This window comes from Athene noctua, chromosome 1 (genome assembly GCF_965140245.1).
Source record: "Athene noctua chromosome 1, bAthNoc1.hap1.1, whole genome shotgun sequence".
NCBI lineage: Eukaryota > Metazoa > Chordata > Aves > Strigiformes > Strigidae > Athene > Athene noctua.
In genome coordinates this window covers 149,570,033-149,592,061 of record NC_134037.1, presented here as the reverse complement: position 1 = coordinate 149,592,061, position 22,029 = coordinate 149,570,033, and the positions used below count along the sequence as shown (strand labels likewise).

General features: G+C 35.3%; 1 protein-coding gene across 3 annotated transcripts in view; it reads left to right on the top strand.

The window, feature by feature from the left end:
* Positions 1-22,029, top strand: part of CADM2 (cell adhesion molecule 2) — a 697,075-nt gene that overhangs the window by 430,823 nt on the left and 244,223 nt on the right. For 2 of the 3 annotated variants that reach the window (XM_074901148.1, XM_074901138.1), the window contains exon 2: positions 11,752-11,778. The exons of the other annotated variant lie outside the window; for it this stretch is intronic. In XM_074901148.1, the coding sequence (XP_074757249.1) occupies positions 11,752-11,778 (27 nt within the window). The remainder of the gene's footprint in view (positions 1-11,751; positions 11,779-22,029) is intronic. 3 annotated transcript variants of the gene reach the window in all.

Below are 22,029 nucleotides of genomic sequence, written 5' to 3'. Positions count from 1 at the left end.
GGCTTTTCTTCCTCTTCTGTTTTCATTTTTTTTTTACCTCCCTGGTTTTTAGTTTTTCTTGTTGACTTTGAACAACTTCTGGCAGCTCTCATTTTTAATTCATCTTAATATGTTAGCTTGCTAGGTTTCCTAGACTCCATTTTTAAAGATCCTGTGCTACCTACAAGCCACAGTATTTCAGTCTTTTCATTTTCATTCCACCAAAGCAGCAGAGACTTGGAGAATGCTGTTTTTCTCACTTCATTTATTTCTAGCAGTCACTCAGAAGCTCTCATTTGGTGCTGTCTCTACAGTGGATCATATACCTTCATTAGTGTGTCTGCTTGCCAGGTGCATATACTTTGGCTATGTACACATACCGTGGTAAAGATGTTCTCTAATAAGTCCTTATTTTGATGACTTACAGGCAGAACTGAGCAGTTCATTAAATGCATCTGGTCTGTTTTGGAGGTATAGCCAGCATATACATCTAAAGACCAAGAGTGAAGGCCCTAGTACAGAACAAAGCTGTAACAACCACCTCAAGAGCTCAAGTAAGCAGTCTGTGGGTGTTCTTGTCGGACTGGAAAGCTGTGAGCCACCCCGTCTGAAACTAACTCAGATGAAATGCAAACTGAAGCAAGTTTAAATATAAGTGTAATTTTGTAATGTTAATTGCTGACAACCTAAGCAGCGATTTTCAGCCCATCAGTTTAGTCCCCAGTGTTAAAAATAACTTTTTTTTTTCTTGCTGCAGAAAGCTTCCAGAATACGCGTTCCCTCACACATAGTGCTTCCATCTTTTTATCTACCAACACATTATGCATATTATTTCATGTAGTAACCAAAGAGTGATATGGAGAGCCAGGACTACTGATAGCTGCTCTAAATGTAGATCAATTCTTAAATGAAGCTTGCCTACAAATTCAGTAGAGTGGCAATATAATTAAAGGAGGAATAGAAATGTTTTCAATGCTCAGATCAAAGAAAATTTGGGCTCAGGACAATATTAAGAGTATCCCATTTGGAACAATTATAGCTTCTTTGAAACGATTTTTATTTTTGTAAGCTTCTTTAACAATGTTTTAAATTCTGAATTTAATATCACTTTCTCTTCTGCCTGAAAAACCTAATGGCTGTTTTATGAGTTTTCAAATTCTGAATATTCATATGTATGCTTTTAGATTCTGAATATTCATTCCTCCAGTCTTTTGCTTACTGAGAACTATTGTATTTTATTTCTTTATACAAGAGGGTAGGGGTTGGGTGTAAATTCTTAAGTCTGGAATTTGTGACTTGTTTGAATTTGTGAGTTTTCAGCTGTAGTTTTCATAGCTGTGGGAAAGCTGTACAATAGCTAACAACTTTTACTGCATTAGTTTGTATATTCAACACATACATTTAAAACCATAGCAGGAGATACAGGAAAGGAAGTGGGTTTTAATTTAATGCATATAGTCAGGTAAAATTTCAAACACGCAATGAAAGATAGTGTGAGGTCAGAGATGTATAGTAAGGATTAAATTTATCTCTGGAAGTGCATCCCTACAAAAACAATTTCTCATTTACGTGTCTCACCCAAGCTACAAAATGAAGTCTTGCTCAGTAAGTCTTGCCAGGGTAACTTTTCACCTTAACAGCACTAGACAGCATCAAATTGGATATTAGTTGGCAAAATGGATTGACAATGAGTCTTTTCTATTTCCAGCATTGAAGTCCTTTTCTGTAAAGCCAGATATAATAAAAAAGATAGTACTGAGCCTTATTTTTGGTATGATTATGAATTGCAGATGATAAATTACAGTCAAATATTTGAACATTGGGTGTAGTATACAGTCTTAGTTTTGTTTTTTTTTTTCTTACAGTTTACCTGTGTTTCTTGAACTGTCAGAAAAATGGGAGTAAATCCCATTAAAAAAAAAAAAAAAAAAAAGGAAGAGTTCTGTTATAATATTACTTTTCTAGTAGAAATATGATCAAGTTGAAAGTTTCGCTTTAAGTTCCCCATCACCCAAACTGGGTGGAGATGCAATAAATAATTCCTATGGAAAGTAGTGTATCATCTTACCTTGTTTCTGAGAATAAATGACTAAGTATGTATTTGAAACTGAGTCGTTTGTGTGTTTAGTGCTACTTTAGCATAAGTTTTAGTTTGTTCTTTAGGGGTCTTAATAAAACACCATGGTTGATTTGCTATTACATCTTCACCACTTCTAATATAAAGAGATGAATTATGTTTTTAAATTTTTATTACTGTGTGCATAAGTTTAAATATTTTTAATTTGCTTTGATAAATGGAGAATTGCTGAGAAAAATGTTTCATTACTCTTCAGAAAGGAATGCATGTTTTTAATATGTATAATATGATCATTTTTTAGTTAAAATAAAGTTCACCAGCTACTTACCATCACATCCAAATAGCTATTTTCAGAAGTATTATATATAGTCCCTCGATTGTGAGGGTATTTTAATGTCTCTAAATTACCCTGTAAGCCTCGCTAGTTCCAAAGGGATCATGTTGTGTAATATTGAAATCTAGTCTAGAAGGTCTCAAGAGGAAGCTACTCTCTAGAAGGTCTCAAGAATAATGTCTATAATATATCATGTCAAGACAAGGCGGAAAGCTTTTCACTGTATTTCCTGACATGACAACTGCAGTGAGTATAAGTGGTGATGAAGAAAATTCTGTGTAGATTTTTTAATGGCTGAATAAAATCACTGAAAAGTCACATCTGAAATTCCCGTTCTCCAACTGAAGAAGAGCTCAGATTTAGAACGTATTTACTGACATCCATTTAAACTTAGGAAAATCCTATTGATTGAGCTCTGCACTTGATTTATTATAGCATTTTTTTTCATTAGTCTTGTTAGTTACCCAAGTTTGTCTTCTAATATTGAGAATGCCTAAATTTATAATAAGTGGCGAATTTTTTAAAATTTATTTTTCTGTTCAAGGTCTTAATTCTCTATCCTTTAAGGTATGTGCTTGTTTCCATGTGCTTCAGTAGCTGTCCCAGTGACCCCTAAGGCATACTTTATTAAGAATACATTTCATTCAGGTAATCTATTATGGATGTGATGTAACACTTCTTAAACAGAGATCTCATGGGCTGTGATACTAAAAAAAATAACCTAAACCAAACAAACCGGGGATACTAATGTAATAAAAACCAGTTGCCTTCTCAAAACCTTCTTAGGGTTTGCAGTAGTTGAATTAGTTGTATGTAGAGGTAATAACGCAAGGAGAACCTTAGCTGCTTGTCAGCCTACCTAGCTCCCTGCTCTTTATTATGTTTCTGATTTCATGCTTGTTGTGTAAGGGCTTGCTTTCAAATACAAGAACTCTTAAAGCTTTGTGGGTTATCAAAACTGTGGACTGAGTGGAAAATAATGTATATAAGCATAGTAGATTCAAAAAATGTCTATTTATAAAAATGTAGGATGAGCATATACAATTAAAAAACCCCACCAAAAACCTCACATTAGACGTGAATGTCACAGGTTGCTCTTGGATTGAGCAAAACGGACAAGGCGTAGTTTGAGGTGTTTTGCATGCATTGATTTGCAGCTGTCAGAAGAAACATAAGGTCACTGCTTACAGCTTCATGTGCCCAGTAACAGTTACATGATGGCAGCCAATTTGTGCCTAAGTAGTTGGCGAAGTGTATCCAAGTAGGGTCTTTTCCTTTCTACTCTTTCTGGAGACCTGACATAAACACAGAATCTGGGCAAGTATGTTTGTATGCATGTTTTGCATGATGAACAATTTTGATTGTGTGAAGTGCTGAATGAATATGAAAGCTTTTCCAATATTTCGTTTTGAAATAATGATAACGGAGATCTGAGAGCAGAACTGAGTACATTTATCTCTGCCTGACATAACCACACTTAGAGCCTTGTGGAGTTCTTCATTCTGCTACTTCAGAGCTGGTTTTTTACATACTCCTTAAAACATTCTGCTACCTTGATAAAATGTAATATGAGAATTGTATTTACTCTTGTTCACAAACTATATTATTTATTTGCAAGTGAAATCTGTGTGATGTTTTATAGAAACCCAGCTTATGATGAAATTGCTTACTTGCAACTTGCATTGCTTGTGGAAGTAACATGTCCAGCTGTATTATTACATGCATAAAGTTGGCATTTGGGGGAAGGAAAATAATGTTATCTGGATACCTGTAAGAGGAGCCTTTAGGGCATGATTATACTAATCTTCTAGTTCCAGTATACAGTAATACACTGTTATGTGTTTTCAGCTGCTAATGTGAATCAGCTACAGCTGGAATCCTGAACTCTAGTGCTGTTTAGATCATCAGATGCTTCTGCCGATCTCCATCATGCCAGTTATAACGACCATCAAGAACAAAATTAGTATATTTATAGTCTTCACTATTTTGTGATTAGTATGCATAATAAAAGTCATTGCATGTGATAATCTAGTTGCAGTTTTAAAATGTTTAATATGTTTAGCAGCATATTAGAAAGTTTGAAAGATACTTACAGTCATTTTAACTTTTCCATTCCAATATATGAATTGTTTCTCATTAGGTGGATTCAGTAATTACTATTTTACAAATCTATATTCTATTAGAAAAGGAGAGATTCTGAACACTGGAAAATATTATATCATTACGGGGCATTGAATGCTAGAGTGATAAAAGTGAGGGGAAAACCAAAACGCTGGAACCCGTGCTCCTTCATCACATTTGCCTTTCAAAGTTTCACCAAGTAAAATTAATTTAATACAGTTTCTAGAGTTGCTACGTCCTATACAGAAAAGTCTGCTTTTAAAACAACTTCTCTAAACACTGCTTTTTCTCTCAGAGCACAGTAAACATACAGCAGTTGCTGTTTTGATTTTCTGTTTGTCATTTAGTAACAGAACAGGTGACTATTATTGCCCTGCATGGATGGTCTTCACAGACTTGCTAGATGCAGTAGTGTTTTGTCATTTGGGTCTGCGCATTAGCTTACATAGTTTATGTCTGGCTTGCCTACAGGTTTTATAGTTTGTGTGTAGGAGGGACATTAGGTAAAATGGATTAGTTTCGTTTAACAACAAGTTGCTTATCTATTTTTGGAGGGTTTTTTGCTAATTATGGACTGAATGCAGACACACTGAACACAACTGAAGTCCTTTATGACCTTGTTAATCTTGGATTTCAATGTCTGCTACTGCTGTCAAGAATTATTATATTCTTCAGTAGAAGAAATACAAAAATAATGCAGCACAGTATGTAACTTTGAGATAGGTTTGTACTTTATAGTTCAATAGTCAACTAAGTGTTTATTCATGGAATTGGAGGGCTGTGTTAGTATTCAAGATGACCTTAATAAATGGGGGAAATAACTTTAAACCAACAGAATCTTTCAAAGACAAGGGTGAAGTCCTGTATCCATTAAGGATAAAATAAATTTGTGAAATACAGAGAGGAGGACTGAGGGTTCATTGTGGAATTGAGCACAATGTGATGCTGTTCTCTTAGAGTCAAGTGCTGTTTTGGAAGGCATCGCCAATGGGCTGGGTGAAAGGCATTGTAAGTAATTATTCCACTTTGTACTAGTACCACTTTAGATGGATATCTTGCCTGATTTGAGATCAGTATAGATAAATTGTTAAAATTCCAGGAAAAAAAAAAAAAAGACAATAAAAAGGAAGTTGGAAAACAAGAAAGTGGAAGATCGTGATTGTTTAGGCACAGAAGAGAAATAATAATTCTTTAAACTTGCAAAGGGTTGCACTGAAGAAGTATATGCTCTGGTTTTATTTATATCCATGGAAGGTATGAGAAGGGTTAAGTCATTAGGATAGTCTCCTGCATATGATGGTTAGATTATATGTCAGGAAAACAATCTGACATTGAGAGGACAACTGTGCACTAAAACAGATTTACCTGGCAAACTTTTGAAGTCTCTGTCATCAAAAGTTTTAACAATATGTTAGACAATCTGTTAGGAGAGGTCCATGCTGCTTTAAACCCAGAGGATACAGTAGTTGACCCCTTCATAATCCTTCCAAATTTGCATTTTCTCCCCTTATCAATTATATCTTCAAGAATATGTTTTATGTTCTAAGGGGAAAAAATTACTCCAAATCTCTACATAGATGCATAGTCCCTAGCATATAACATATATTCAACATGTATTATATTTTACACACATTTAATGTTATAGTTGTGACAAAAGCAATTAATTTTTTTTAATGCAAAATCGCATACTTTTTTTTTTTTGCAGACCCAGTTAATTTGTAGTTTTTCTCTTAAACCCTGAGGGAAAAGAAGTATTAAATCTCAGAACCCACAAGGTTCTTGTTCTTTCGAAGATTGATCAATAAGTTTAGTAAGCGAAATATCTCTTTCTGAGGTAAATTACCTGATGTCAACTTAGGAACTTATGTTATAGATAGAATGATGCAAAGATATAATAAGTAATAGGTCATATGTTTGAATTCCATGTTCATGATCACACAGATCTTTAATCGTTATACAGATGAAGAGATAAAGACTTATCTAGGAATTATATGCCTTCTGATTATATCTGCAAATGCCACTGAATGATGTAGAAATCTTCATGAGAAGAGAGTGCAGAACTTACTTATAAAAAGCATATTCGCTATAAAATGCAAAGGTATACCAATAGGGGAAATCAAATGAGAGGTCAGAAAATCAGAAGTAAACAAACTTAGCCGTGAGGATCTATCTAGGTTTTTTGAACTATATCCTAATTTAAAATAACTTCTAAGGTCCCATGTTTCTCTGTCATCTGTTGGCAGCAATGTCTTTCTGAATGCAGGAAATTCAAAATCCCACTGATATCAGGTGATGATGGTGGTTTCTTTCTCCTTCAGTGGCTTTTGGAAAATGGTGCTGTTGAAAAGGAGGTGGTGAAGCATGCTGCTTTACAGCACATACTAGTATCTTTGCTTTGAACTGGGTCTCTTAGACTACAGGTGCCTAATAATTTGCGTTATTCTCTGGAGAAAATGATCCTGCTAAGCCTTCTGTCACACAGAGCAGCTCTTCCAGTCCAAGAATCAGAGCTGGCAATTAGGTGACCTAAATGATCAGCGATAAACCATCAGTTTATCCAATGGAAAAAAAGATGCAGTTGTCACCATCATCATCATCAAATTAAAAAGAAAAATCTAAGTTTAAGTAGTCTAAAAATAACTCATTTTCTTTTGAAAATTAGAAACCTGCATTATATGTTGGGAGTGTTGGGGAGAGGGGTTGATTTGGGTTTGGGGTTTTATGAGTTTTATGTATGTTTCTTCTTTGATAATTTTTAGTCTTCTACGATTGCAAAATGTTTTAAGACTAGAGTAAAAGTACAGATGAATAAATATGTCCATCCTATAGACTGTTGATATCTTAATCTTTTATTGAAGATTAGAGGACCTCCGCATTTGCTGGAACTGTAGGTTACTGTATTCAGGAGAAAATCAGTGCTATATGCTTTATGAGTGTGACTTTAATATTGTTTCTTTTCTTGTTTAGTCACTATAACATTTAAATATTGTATTCTAGCTGTGTTCTTAGTACATGTAATAGGTGAAATGAGAACAAGACACTGACCTCAAACCTTTCACTTTTTGTATTTTCTTTGCCCTTATTTTCTGAAATAAAAGGCTAGGTAAGCTGGACATCTGGAGGAAATAGATTTTCCCTTTTTTATTTTTATTGAGCTATTGAAGTAACTGGAAGGGCATGTTTTTTTCAAAAGACAAAAGACAAAACCCCAAATCGAATAATAAATCACATGTAAGAGAAAAATAAAATAAATGCTATATCAAATCTGTCTAAAAATGTCCACAAAATTGAACAGCATAGAGACAGCTGAGTGTGGAGAAAATATTGAACAACTTGTAGCCACCATTTATCAAAGAATGTAATTTAACAATTTTGGCATACGAAAAGCAAGAAGTCAGAAAGATATATCACAGAAAAATAAAGCACAATATATTATTGATATTTGAGAGCAAGGGTATATTACAGTTTTTGAAATTTGAATCCAGCTTTTTACATTCAGGCAATGATTTTTTAAAATATTGTTTCAGCAGCCCAGCTACAGCAGAAATGCTTCTCTGATTTAAAAATGCCCTGAAAATCTTAGTGCTATGAAAATTAACTGCCATGATTCGGGACTTGGCACAATTGTCCTCTCCAGATCCCTCAGAGTGGACTCCTCTGAGATCTCTGACCTTGATTTCTTGCTGTTCTGTGATCCCCTCAGTTCCAGACCTTTCCCTAACAGCCAACCCTTTTCTTTTGCATATGCTGTGACCATAAGAGTCTTCAGGAAGTAACATATTGTTTAATCTTGATAGAACTAAGGTTTTAGGGAAGAGATTTTTTTTTTTTCTTAGTCTTACCTAGAAATCTAGTAGCACTGTCATCCCTTTCAGCCTGACTTTTGAGAATATGGTCTTTCTTCCCTCTTCATCTATCTTCTCTGATCTTTAAAATCTTCCCTAAATTCCAGTAAAGGTCACTGTTCAGACTTTTCTGTAGTATGCTTCCCTATCCAAAATCAATTTCCTAGGAAAGACAAGGCAGAGTAACAAAAGAAAAATGCCCTTGTAAATGTGTTCTGTTTTTTAAAGAAAACCCTGAACATGGGGAAATACCAGAGGTCATTGCCTTTCCTTTATATCCATTTTCTGACTGGCTTGTTAATTTAGCTAAATAAAGTAAGTGTTAGCCAAGTACAGTAAATTCCAGTTTTCAGATTACATTGAACTCAGAAATTATTACTGGGCAGTCCTAATCCATTTCAATTGTATTATAAAATTTTCAAATCAGTGTCCTACAAGTATACTACTTGGAGAAGTGAGAGACTCACTGCCTCAAAGATCTTGTTTCTTTAGTCAGCAAGCAAGGAAATCTAGATGGGGAAAAAGAGAGTGTGTTATGTGAAATGCAGAGAATCAACTGACTTGCTGAAGACTTAAAGCAAATGTAGATCCTTTGACTGCAATGTTGTTTGGTGAAACCCACAGGTCTACTGTCACTCACTTCAGTTATCCCATATCTGGTGCTCTAACCAAGAGATCAGCATACCCCTGCTAAATTTTGATGATGCTCGTTTGAAACATTTATCTGTGCTTGCCTCCTCCTATGACTTTTTATGTACTAACAAGAAGAGGTGGATAAAAATTTTCAAACATATTTGATATACGTTGAAAATTGTCTTCTCTTTACACAGAGTGACAAGGAGAGTGAAGAGGGAATACAGAAAAATTCTTTCACCTTTGGAAAAAGAAATACCAACCTCAATGATAACAATGAAAGGGAATTTTCCCTCATGCTAGGTATCAAAAAGATGGGTTATTGATGAAAACAACTCCAGCTAGTTCCCTTCAGTAGGCAGAATTATATTTTGAAAGACCATTTTCAGCTAATTTGGCTGTTGTGCAGTTTGAACTTTACGAATTGACTTGTAATTGGAACATGTTGTCAATGGAAAAACTTACAAGTATTGAACATGACATTTTTAAGAAGGTTACTGTCATCTAGTTCTCTATTAGTGGATTTGCAGAGAGTTTTAATTGGTCTAACAAGCTTAGTATCCTGTCCTACTTCCAGTTATAATGTACAACCTCATTTATATCTTTTCTTTATTTACTGATACATGAGAGGTAATAATTCTCTGTCTAATGATTATGCTTCAAAATAAAGCTGTCTAATCATAGAATGGTTGGATTCTTTTAATATAGATGTATATATGAAACCATATACATAGGTTAATATACATATATATGTACCCATACACATAGATTATATACAATTTATATATTCATATATGTGTGCATGTATATTTATTCTGAATAATTCAAGTGCATAGATATTTTTTCATATACATATTTATATCTCTCTCTATCTTTTTATTCTGAATTATTAATGTAAGTATAAAGTCTCCCGGCGCTTTTAAATTACCAGGGGGGCATGTTTCCTCCAGACTTTTGTTAAGTTTAAACAATAATTCTAGCTCAAAGTGATAATGTGTTCATGTAGAGGTACTTCTCAGGACTGAAAAAGAAGGGGAAGAATAAGAAAGCGAACAGGTTGATGAACTCGATGCATTCATTATCAACATATTTGCATGAAGGAGAAACTGTTCACTTATTGTAAAATTAGAATGGCACCATTAATTTTGTTTACTATGCAAGCAATTTTTAGTGCGTGTAAGATTTACTGGCTGTTTTGCAGGTGAATATGTCTTGTTAAACAGCATTATGGAAAGAGCCCTGCAGAAGCATCTGCATTTGTTGTGGCTCCCCAAAGCAGAGCTGTTCTGTAGAGTAATGCCGATTTCAGACATCATGGGACTGCTTTTTTTTTTAATTATTTTGTTTTCACTACCAGGAGAATAATGGGAATGCAGAATGGTACATCTAGAAGTATAGGAGGGAATCAGTGAAGAAATTTTTAAAACGGAAAATTTTAAAAAAAAAATCAAACAAAGAAAAAAAACAAAAAAAATAGGAAATTTATATTTTTGGATGCATTCATAAAGTTAAAGGTTTAATTTTTCAACAGTTTCTTCATATATGGCAACTTGACCTTCACTGCCATGCTCTCCTTACTTGTCTGCATAAAGACTGATCAGTGAGACCAGACTAGGAAAAAAAAAACAACAAACAAACAAAAAAACCAACCAACCAAACAAAAAACCCCTAACTTAAAGCCTTTAGGTGTGAACAAGAGAAGCAAAGAGACCGAAATGGGGATTTGGTCTTTCTCCTATTTTTCTGTTTTTTCATCACAAGTGTAGCTGCCTTTGAACTGTTAATGTAATTCTGCCTTACAAGAAGGACTAGCAGAAGAGGAATTATGGGTTGTTTTTTGTCTGAGGCACCTTTTTTTCTTGCAGGAATGCCTTTTCAGAGTGCACTTGAGAGCTTAAAGAGTTTTGGATAGTATCTTTTATGTAATTTTCATTCTGGGTTCTGATCATTATTGTGTATCAGCAACATTATCCATGAGCCTCAGAAAACAGAAAATAGTGATTCTGTTGATTTTGGTATCAGGGCAGATGTTAGCGGAATATTTTAAGCTCCCATTATTGTTTCTGTGACCCTGTTGTGCCTTTAGAACTAATAGTTTGAAACTGTGTTGCTTCAGGAGACTCAAGGAAAGCTGTAGTGTCTGCCCCCTTTTCTCTGACTTTGAACACTGATCACGGTTAAAATACTGTCTCCTGTCTGCTCCTTTTGCTTTGCTTGCTCTGTCAGGGTGCAAGAACAATCTGAAGATATAGGCTTCAGTAATGATAAACAATGATCATATAGCAGAGATTATAAATAATTGGAGTACCTGCAGTTTAACTAATGTTTGTTTGCATCAGCCACACATGAGAGTGTTTCAGGAAACAGGAACAAGGGAATGATGTAAGATTTAGGTACTTCAGAATGTACTTTTGGCAGGGCAAACTGTGCTGTAAGTTGTAGAATTCACAAATGTGTACATATGCTCTCACCTCCTTGTGATTAATGGTGCATGATTTTTCTGCATTCCTTGAAATGCTTTTTGAGTGTGTTTTGTGATATATTTTCTAAATTCTCAACACGGGTTTTCTGACAGAATCATAGATCTGAACTATCTCATAGTACTGCAGTGTCTCAAATAAATAGGTCAAATAATCCTAGAAACAGTGTTTGTTAGCTTTGAATCAATAGTGATAAAGTTTCTCTGTATTTTTACTTGCTCAAACATCTGTCTAATCTATCTTTGTTCTCTTGTTCTTGTGCAATCTTTTCCTTGCTTCCAGTGGCTGCTACAAAGAACAAAGCTAGAGGTGAGTTTCTGCCTGCACTTCTTCAATTTGCATTGCATGGTTCTGCAGCCCACATATTTTCTCACAAGTTTTTTTCTGCATCTCAAAACAGAGAATAGTATTTTCAGATCTGATAGTATAATAGATTACTTCTTTACAGTTTTGTAATTGCCCCTAAGCGTAGACTATTTTAATTGTTTATCAGTCATCACTACTCATACTCTATTTTGTTAATTGTTTTGATTTAGGAAGTCTTTAGGAAGAAGATAAAACCAAGTGCATTGTAGTTAGATTTCTGCCTTGCATTATAGTAATGTAGGGATGTTGATGGTATTTTAATAAAAATGAAGATATTACATTCATATGCTCATAAATATGTAAATGTAATTTATATCTTCTATCTTTAGACGTAGTCATAAATAACTGAACAGTGAACAATGAACATAAGTGTCTCCTAAACATTCCCTATCTTTTCACACTAGTATAAAATGATCATCACTGTTTCTAATAACATACCAATATATAGAGAGTCATACTATAATCTCTACAGAGACTTATGACTTCAGAGCAGCAAGGTGATTGTCACAAATCAGTATGACAAAGAAGTAAACCTTTCAGAACTAATCATGTAAGGTCAGTTGTGCCTTAAACCATTTTCTGAATTTTGCTGAAGCAGTGATGTAGCAAATGTAATCCAAATGGTGTATTTTTACTTGCATATACGTATAAATCTATGCATACATGTGTATGTATATATATGTGTGTGTGTATATAGGAACATACATTTTCATAGAAAATCCTGAAAATATATGTTTTATTAAAATTTATCTAACATTTCTGGTAGATAAAGTTGAGTTGTCTGATAATTAAACATCAGATTTTAAGGTAAATATTTATGCTTGGTTACATGTAGTTTGGAAGTTAGGAACTCATTCACAGTGTTTTTTTAAGTTCAATTATATACATTGTCGGGTTTGAAGATGTAGAACAATAATAATAATCAAGGGAAACACATACAACTGATGGTGTTTATGTATTTGAATAATTAAATCAGTAATTGAAATACAGCTCAGGTTTTTTAAAACCCTTGCATGGCTTTTTGCAAAATCTTTTTCCAGAAACTTTGCATGCATTGGATTTCATGAGTGAGAGGAGTGGATGAAGTCAAATTGACATATTTGTCTATGCATGCTATGAAGTTTACTTTACTCTTTTCTGTACTGTCATGTACTCGGCTGTGATGCTCTGTGTGGTCAACAATTTAAGACTTTCATAATCAGTGAAAATAACAAAACCAAAACACATCCACGGAAGCAAACTTTCAGCACAGATATGCATAATCTCATCAGTATTCAGCTATTACTTCATGTACCCATATATTGCCATTCAAACAGAAACTGCCCTGAAGGCACAGGAATTATAAAATGAGTCAGAATTACTCATGGGCCCCGCTCATCTGGGAACATTAACACACCCTTATTTCAGAAGTGCACATGCATATTGAATAAACATCTGAAACTATATATAGTAAATGGGATTTGACACTGTGATAAGAGAAAAATCTCATAATCTGTAGCTACACACTATCTTTGGAGGTCTCTTGCTCAGTTGCACAGTGCCTTCAACAAGTCATCAGCTTTTCCTTTGGTGCTGAACAGTCCTGTGATGAAGGTACCCAGTATCCACAAGGAATTCAGTCCTGCAATAGTTCTGTCTTTTACTAAAAGAATAGGACCCATCTTATAGTTTCCTGTGGTGGAAAACATAAAATAGTTGATGTTTTACTGCTTTTCATATCGCTTTGTCCAAGCAGTAAAGAAGGATCTGTTCGACCTTTTGAAGTATAACACTTAACTGGCAAGCAGTTGTGTAACACAGAATTAGGAACAGCAGCTCACAACCAAGGGAATGCTTTGCTGCAGGAGGAGTTTCTCTTTTAGCATTTATCTCCTTGAAATCCATAACTCTTACATCTGTGCTTCTGTTTATGGATCTTCATATTTTCTTTTTGAAGGGAAATTTGTGCTGCCATTTTCAGCAAGGTGAAGGTAACGCTCATGCCTTCCCTGAGATCTGAGGGTTCCAGAACACATTAGTACATTATATTCTATGCGATCCCCTGTCTTGAAATTTTGTTTGCACTTTGTTAGCATGAGAAAACTCCTCTTGGTCTCCAACTTCCCTTCCACTCTATAAGCAATCAATTAGTTTGGAAGGTTGTCTGGTCTGTGGGTCAGCTGGACCTAGCCACCACATAAGTAAGACCCACTTCGATGTGGCTGCTCAGAGCCTTTCAGTCAAATTGAAGTATCTCAAGGGTCAAAGATACCACAGCACCAGGTTAGATTCGTGCTATCGTTGCTTTATTTATACCATGGTTTCCTTACTTCTTTTTTATGCTTTCTGTTACCTAGAAGAAACTGCATGAAAATTTTTGGTTGTCTCCAGAAAGGGTAAATACTTGAATTTTGCATAGAAGGAAGGATCTTGCTTTGGACTAACTTGGGCAGATGCTGCCACAGGACACTCATGTTTGGACAGAATACTTGTGACATTTCCAAGAAGTCTAGTTCAGAAGGATTTGAAAGAGTAAGGGGTAAAATTAAACATGAAAATGATCATTGATAGCACTGAATTTGATGAAGCAGAAATCAAAGATGCCACCTGAAAATCTCAGACTATCTGACTAGAGTTGCTTCAGTGCATGAATATTTTAAGGACTCTTCCTTAAGGCACCAGATGAGATTTGTTCAACTTGAGCTCTATAAATGAGCATTTCCTCTATCAAAGCACCCCTGTGAAGACCTCTTGACCTCTTAGGAAGGGTTGTGACTTTTTGGTGACAATATAGTTGTAGATCTCTTCTGGCAGCAGTTAACAATGGTTTCCAGGCTCAGTGGTCTTATCAGAGCTGCTAATGACATGTCAATTTTCAGTCAGCAGGTGAAAGAGAGAGGCCAAGCGTCTTTATTCAAATGTAATTAGTTGAGGAATGGAGTTCTGTGCTCCCATATTTTCACTTCTCTGATACACTCTGTGTCAGCTGCTATTAAAAAGTTATTTCCAGAGCTGCCCCACTAACCTTATGCAGTTAGACCTTGACTTTATAACCCTTCAAAATTTAAATTGGAATTTCTGATTTTTTTGTTGTTGTTATTGGGAATGGTGTGGATGAATATGACAACTTCCTATTAAAAGAAAATATATAAAGGCCATCTACTGTTGCAGGAGGAGAAAGCAAATCCTCCAGAAAGATCTCTTATCATTTGCCCGTTGAAAGTACAACATTCCTTCCTGTTCCTAAAATTCCAGAGGCCCACAGATTAGAAATGGTGAAATTCCCAGCAAGATTCCCAAGTCCCAGGAAGAGATTTTTTGAGCAGAAAAATGTGTAACTGCCTAAACATTGCAGGATTTGTACTATCCAATCTATGTAAAGCCATTGCAGATTGGTAGCTATTTCTGCCATGCTCCTTTCCCCCATTTTAACTACATATGAAGTTCTATTTTTAATTTTCCTTATCATATATTCATATCATAATCCTACTGCTTCTCAGAATGAAGTACTACTGTGCTATCCATTCAGTCTCTATGTACACAGTGCTATATTCACTCTCCAAAACTGTTGTAAAAGCTGTACTTCTGTGGGCTCAATGAGGTGTCCTATTGATGGGAGATACCTTCAAACTTTCTTCTGACTGAAATCTGCACGTTTAAATACTGCCTCTAACTCTATCTCATTTCCCTCATAAATTTGATATTAACAGTACTATTTTCTGTAGCTCATTGGATATCCAGAGGATTTTGGAGGTGTCTTTTTCTTGACTTGTATTGCATCTGTGTCCCAAATAAATTGTCTTTATTTCTGATTTCCATGGAGAATCACTTTTTTCTTTCAGTCATCTCTTCTACAGATGCAGAGGTATGTTGTTTCTGCTTTGATTTTAAAAAAGGACACTGATTTTCCTTCAGAAACATAAGATTAAATTTAACTTTAACACTAGTTAAAGCATACATCTCAATCTCTAATATAAATCATCATAGCAGTTGATACACTGTCTAAATGCAGCTTATGCAAGAGGCAAAGATCACTCTGGACTTTATTCACTTTATTTATTTTGTTTGTTCTCATTATGTCAATGAAATTGGTATCAGCTTATTTGAAGTTTAAGTCAGGAGGGATCGTGTGAAGAATGTTGTACAAACACACTTTGTTATTGCCTGAACAGTTGTACAATGACTCATGTTCTCTTTTAGTTAGGAATCAATTTCTTTCTCAAGACTTCACTAGATCTTCATCAATGGTCATGTTCTACCCAGCCATCTCTTTGCTTTCCTTACAGCATGTGATAAAAGTTTATTGCATTGCTCCACATAAGTATTTCTCATATTGGTAAATAATAGTTTTAATTCATCCCATTGTATTGACTGAAAACCAGACAAACCAGAATAAGTTGTTTTGACCGAAATTCCCTGTATGGAAGACCTACAGTGTAGAATCCTTTCTTAAGTACATGTAGTAAGTCAAGCATGTTTCTCATTCAAGATAAAATTATTCTAAAATCAAGCAAGTAACACAACAGCCATCCATGTTAGGAGCAGGATGAAATAAACGTACACAAAGAAGACTGCTATTTGTCTTATTTGCATTACATATAACCTCCTCTAAGGTCTGAGCTATTCAGTTACTAACATCAGTCAGGCATTAGCTCTGCTGTTAGAGAATTTTCTTTATTGAGGGACAGATAACTCAGGCTATCATCTGCATAAAAATGACACACTGCAACATTATGGCAAAAAATACAAACTAGTGGAAGTGTATAGATGTTGAATGTGTGAATCCAATATAGAGCCTAGGGAAACTCCATAACTCACAGTAGTTTGAAAGAGCATTTATTTATGGTTACAAGCTTTTACTACCAAGACATGTAGAAATGAAAACCTGTCAGATTCCACCTTTAATACAAGGTCATTACAAAAAAACTTGCCAAGGCTGTTGTAGTAGCATAGCATGATCTGAAGCCTGATTGAAATTTTTCAGATATTCTAGTGCTCTTGAAAGAAAGGAGCTCTTTTTTTGTAAAATGTTCTCCTGATATTTTTATTCAAGATACAGTTTCACCTTCTAAAGGTAGAATTTTCATATGTCACCTTAAGGTAGTAAAAAGCACCTTTGTATTTATGTATGTTTGTATTTTTGGGGCATAAAAACAGAGCTAATGAAGCCTTAATAATAACCATTCCTTTACTTGTCTCTCCAGTATTCTTTCCCCTGTAGTTTAGCCACTTCTTCCACTACATAACCTCTGAGGTCCAGTGCTTTTCTCTGCTGATTACATCATGTCCAATGGGTAAACATGTGAGTTTGAAAGATCTGGATTTCATTCCTAGGTCTGCCACAGTTTTTCTTTGTGATTTCTCATGGCACTTAAGGCCAAGGATTTTTCATATTCAGCATTTCTGATGGGAAGGAAAGTGGTGACGAAGAATAGAAGTTGATGCTTTTCTGTGAAGAGAGTGCACAAAAAAAAAAAAAAAAGGTTTGAAATGACCATTTTAAGAGTGCAAAAGAACTTAGAAGGCATACATGAAACATTGCTGCTCTTTGTACACTTTTGCTGTTGATACTTACACGGGAGCAGGTATTTGAGAAATGGATTTAGGTAGGCAAGTGTTCCTTTGTTTCTCCAGTTCTTGTTCTATTTTGGTGAAAAGAATATGGAATTTTCCATTTAATGGTTAGTCTCTAAATATAATAATGTGTTGGGTTTTAGTTGTTTGGGGTTTTTTTTCTTAAATCCTCCTAAATGCAATAGTTTACATTAGATAATAGGTTGTTTCACAGTTTCAGTTTTCCATCGGATAACATCAAACATAATTACATTATACTCTCAAAAAATCATATATATCTACTTCAGTATAATATATATGCCATTTGTCAAAAGAGCTTTGGAAGAGAAAACATTTGACTGAGTTCTGAGGGGGTTTTTAGAAGATTCATTAAATATGTTGCACTTTTTTTTTTTTCCCCTTACAAACTCTACCTGATCCTTGCAGGGAGAAAACTGGAATCATAATGGTGATAATACTTTTTAACAAAGTTTCTGACTGCTCTATACCCTTTGCAGTTATATTTGGGAAATACTTGGCCTTAGCATCTGTAAGGTCTTTCCAGTACTGAGACAGCTGAGATTTCCACATAATGTGGTGTGTGTACACAGTCCAGATGTTCACCATTGTAGTTCCAGCCAGAACCCTTGTGCCATTCAGGGTCCAAGTTCTGCTACATAGTAAGAAGACTGAGAAAATTTCAATCAGCTTTTCCTTTCTTAGACTGAGGGACAATGTTAGCCACACTGGAAACATCAGTCATACAACCTGTATGTCCTCTTTACTGCTTTTAATTCCTTTTCCTTTGGTATGTTTTCCATAATAGATGTAAACAAAGCAACCATTAATAGTTTTGGTAATGTAACATTAAAATTGTAGGTCACTATTGAATAAAGGAGCTCTAGCAACGCTGAAATAGTAAAGTATAAAGCCTCACTAAAAAGAGATTGGTAGTGGAAGGCTGTTGCTGTTGATATGCCCTTTTCATTTGAGAAATATCAACACTGAGACAACATGTCAGTCATTTATTGACTAAATATCTCAATAACCAGTGTAGAAGAGTTTGGGATGGAGTTAGATAATGTTTGTTTTCATTCTTGTGAAGTGCAACACACTTATGGGAGAGAGACTCTAGAGAGGATGTTCCCTTTTTGAGGTGGACTCTGTTATCATCAACTAAAGCATTTTGTCAGTTCTTATTCCCCAACTTTGAGATATGTGACTCTTTCCTCCACAGTGGTTAATACAAATTCTGATTGCTTTTTTTTTTTTTTTGAATTTGTCTGCCCTCATTTGGTTGTTAAGTATTTGAGACTAGACTGTCAAAAGCAGCGTATTAGGAGAGCTTGCCGTACTTGAATAGAACTCTGCTGGAAATTTAGTTGCTTTATTTGCTATCTGAATTGATGTACTGTTGTAAATCTGGTCATGGTATTGAGCATTGAGCCCTTGTGGCTATCTGCAAAGAATTTTCCTAGGCAGTGTGTTGCATTTCAGATATGAAAGTATTGTGAACACATGAGATGTAGAGCCATACTGCTGTATGCTGGCCCAGTTTTCAGATTCCAGCCAGACAAAACACCTTGCGTCAGAGTCTGGACTTTTAATTTAGGCACAATTAAATGGATATAGTGAGTACCCAAGATGTGTTCACCATATTTTATATGTGCTGTGGAATTGCTGGGCATGATTTCCCAATATCTGGCAGTTGGATGGAGCTGTTGCTGTGAAGCAGGCTGTTGACTTCTCTTTGTCCCAAATATCGAAATCCCTCAACTTCTATTGAGATGAAATTTCTGACAGAGAAAAGGAATTTGATAATAATATCTACAGACTGAAGAAAAGGAACAGTTGGTGTACAGGTTACAGCAAACCCATGATCACTGATTTTTACTTCTCTGTTGATAGTTACAGACACTTTTTAAAGCATAGGCACTTTTTTTCTGGCTTGGCTTTGTTCCAGCATGCTTTATAACCAAAGGAAGGGAAGAGAGTGCTTTAAATAAAAGGAAAGATTTCTTTTTTTCTTAAATACTCTTTTGAAAAACATAGGATTTTGCGCAGTGAATCAGTTCTCAAGATTTGCTTCTTAAATCCCTGTTTGAGATCAGATCTTCAGAGAATTTCTTTTATTTTAGTGGCCAGTGGTCAGTGAAACACATGGTGTTTAAATGGCTGAGGATTCACTATTGCTGCTAACATTTGGAGCTTTATATTAATACAAGCTTGGTTTCTGGGTTCAGGCATACTGAGAGAAGAAGAAAGGAAGTTAAGACTTTGCTGTGTGTTCTACCATTGTTCTGTAGAAGATCTCTACAAGTTCTTTGTAAGCAAGCATTGTGTTCTGCATTACTCTGGGATTCTTTCAAGGGATAATAACTTCAGGGTCTTCTTCACATTTTAATGAGATTATGAACTGCATATAAGGGACAGGTAGTGGAAAACACTTGAGTACTATGTGGGGATTTTTTTTTCTGTGCTGTTCATACACAACTAACTCCAAAATCTGGTCTGATCAGAAATAATCATGGGATTATTCATGTGAATCTATTGACCACAAGATCATTAGAGGTGAAGGAGAGAAATACGCAGTATTGGGTTACCATGCACCTTAGGTTGTTGATTCTGAATTACGATCTTCACTCTCTACTCACCTGATTGCCGAACACCTGACTCCTTTTCCATTAAGCTGATAAAGTGAATTTCATCTCTTAGAAGAACTAGCTAGCAACATCATATTGCCTTTAGGCAACTTCTTAGCTCAAGTAAAAGAACCAGAACTTTATGTGGCCTATTGCCAATACCTGCAAATTTCAGTAGGAACCTATGTTATTTATGTTTTGGAAACTGATGATGACTCAGAAAGCTAAACAGATGAGAACAAGTGTGTTCCTGTTCTTCACAGATTGCTGTAGCTGAAAGTATGTCAGTAGCAGTACCCCAGGAAAGAGAAAATCTTAGTATTTCCTTTTTAGGTGCCTGATTCTATAAAATCAGGTCCATAAGCTTAATATTGTAATGATAATAAATAATATTTTTTTTCATGGTGAACACTTAGAATGACTATATATCTGAAACTGATAAAAGATTTAGTAATAAAGAAAAAAAAACACTATAAATATTAGATTTTTCATTTGTTGTATCAGCATTCTCTTCATAGGCTCCCTGAACAAACTGAAAGTCATGACTGCAATCTAACAACCTTCTACATTTATAAAACATGGTAACGATCTTTAACATTCTGTAACTTGACAAAAATCCTTCAAAGAGAAATGAGCAAGAGAATTAAGGTGTTCAAAATAAAGTTAAGTGAAGCTGTCAGGGAGGGAAACACTGGAAAGAGGGGGATGGAAAGGAATCATGCGTGATGGCTACAAACGCAGTGGGCCTTTGCAGCAGCCGGCAGTAGAGGTTCTACCTAGACTTTGCAGGTCCCCATGTATCTTACAGCTGCTATTAGAAGTCACTTTCAAATTGCCAAATTTTGTCTTTCCTAACTGTTCTGGTTTACATTGTGTAAGCAAAGATAAGACTATAGACTCCTGATATATATCAGTACCTGTGCATGATAGAATACATCCAACTGGTCTCCCGGAGATTCGCTTTTCATTTGTTAACTGTTGCTGAGAATACTGCAACGCTTTTTCATTTGTGAGGATGGCTTTTCTATTCATATGAGTTTTCTCATAATTATTGTTATTTCAAAATATACGTCCATAATATGTGCTCTGTGTGGTGCATCAGAAGTACTTAAAGGATTTATTGTAGTTGGATGTAGAAACAATTGTACATAACCAGAAGTTTCTCAAGGTAGAAATTTTGGCTTTTCATTCCATCGTAGATTCAAGATGGCTGTCATCTGCGATCCCTTTGTTTCTTTTCTTAGTTTCCTTCGGAAGTATTTGTTTTCATTTGTTTTGGAGAATAATACTGTATTTATTTGTGACTGATACCTGGAAATGTAAAGTGTGTCAGCTAATGCTTCCCAAGTAGCAACTCGGAAATTAAGGGAGAATATGAATCCCTGCATTGATGTCCATTTACATTTTAGGAATTTACAAATGCATAAAACTACTGAGCTAATAATTCGACATTCTTTTCAGATAATGTTATGTACAGAAATGAATGGAATTAATAGGCTTTCCTCCCATGGTTAGACTTCTTTTACAGAATTTCATTTCTGTAATGATTATCGTAATGGAGTGCCCATCCCATTCCAACAATAAATGTTCCCCAGGAGGCAGACTAGTAAAATAAATGCCTCTCTAGAGCAGACATAATAAAATTCCTCTGATCTTTGGCTTTTTCTCTCTCTAGAAGTTCACAAGAAGTGGGAAAAAGTGGGTCTTGTAGCACTGTTGAGAGGTTACAAGTTTCTGGTTTCTGGGACACCAGCTAGGAAGCAAGTTACAACATCAAGAAAATGCACTCAAAATGTGCTCTGCCAACATTTCCCTTCCATTTACTTTCAGACAGCTTCCAACCCTGCCAGTCTCAGTGTTTGCAGGGTAATAATGTACACTTGAATCCACCTTGCCTGCTGACCAATACAGCATGTTTTCCTGGTCCTTCCCTCCCGCTTTGCTGTCACCCCCCACACCCCACCCCACCTTCTGGCACATCCCAGTAACACAGGAGGCAGTTTGATAACCTTCTATTATT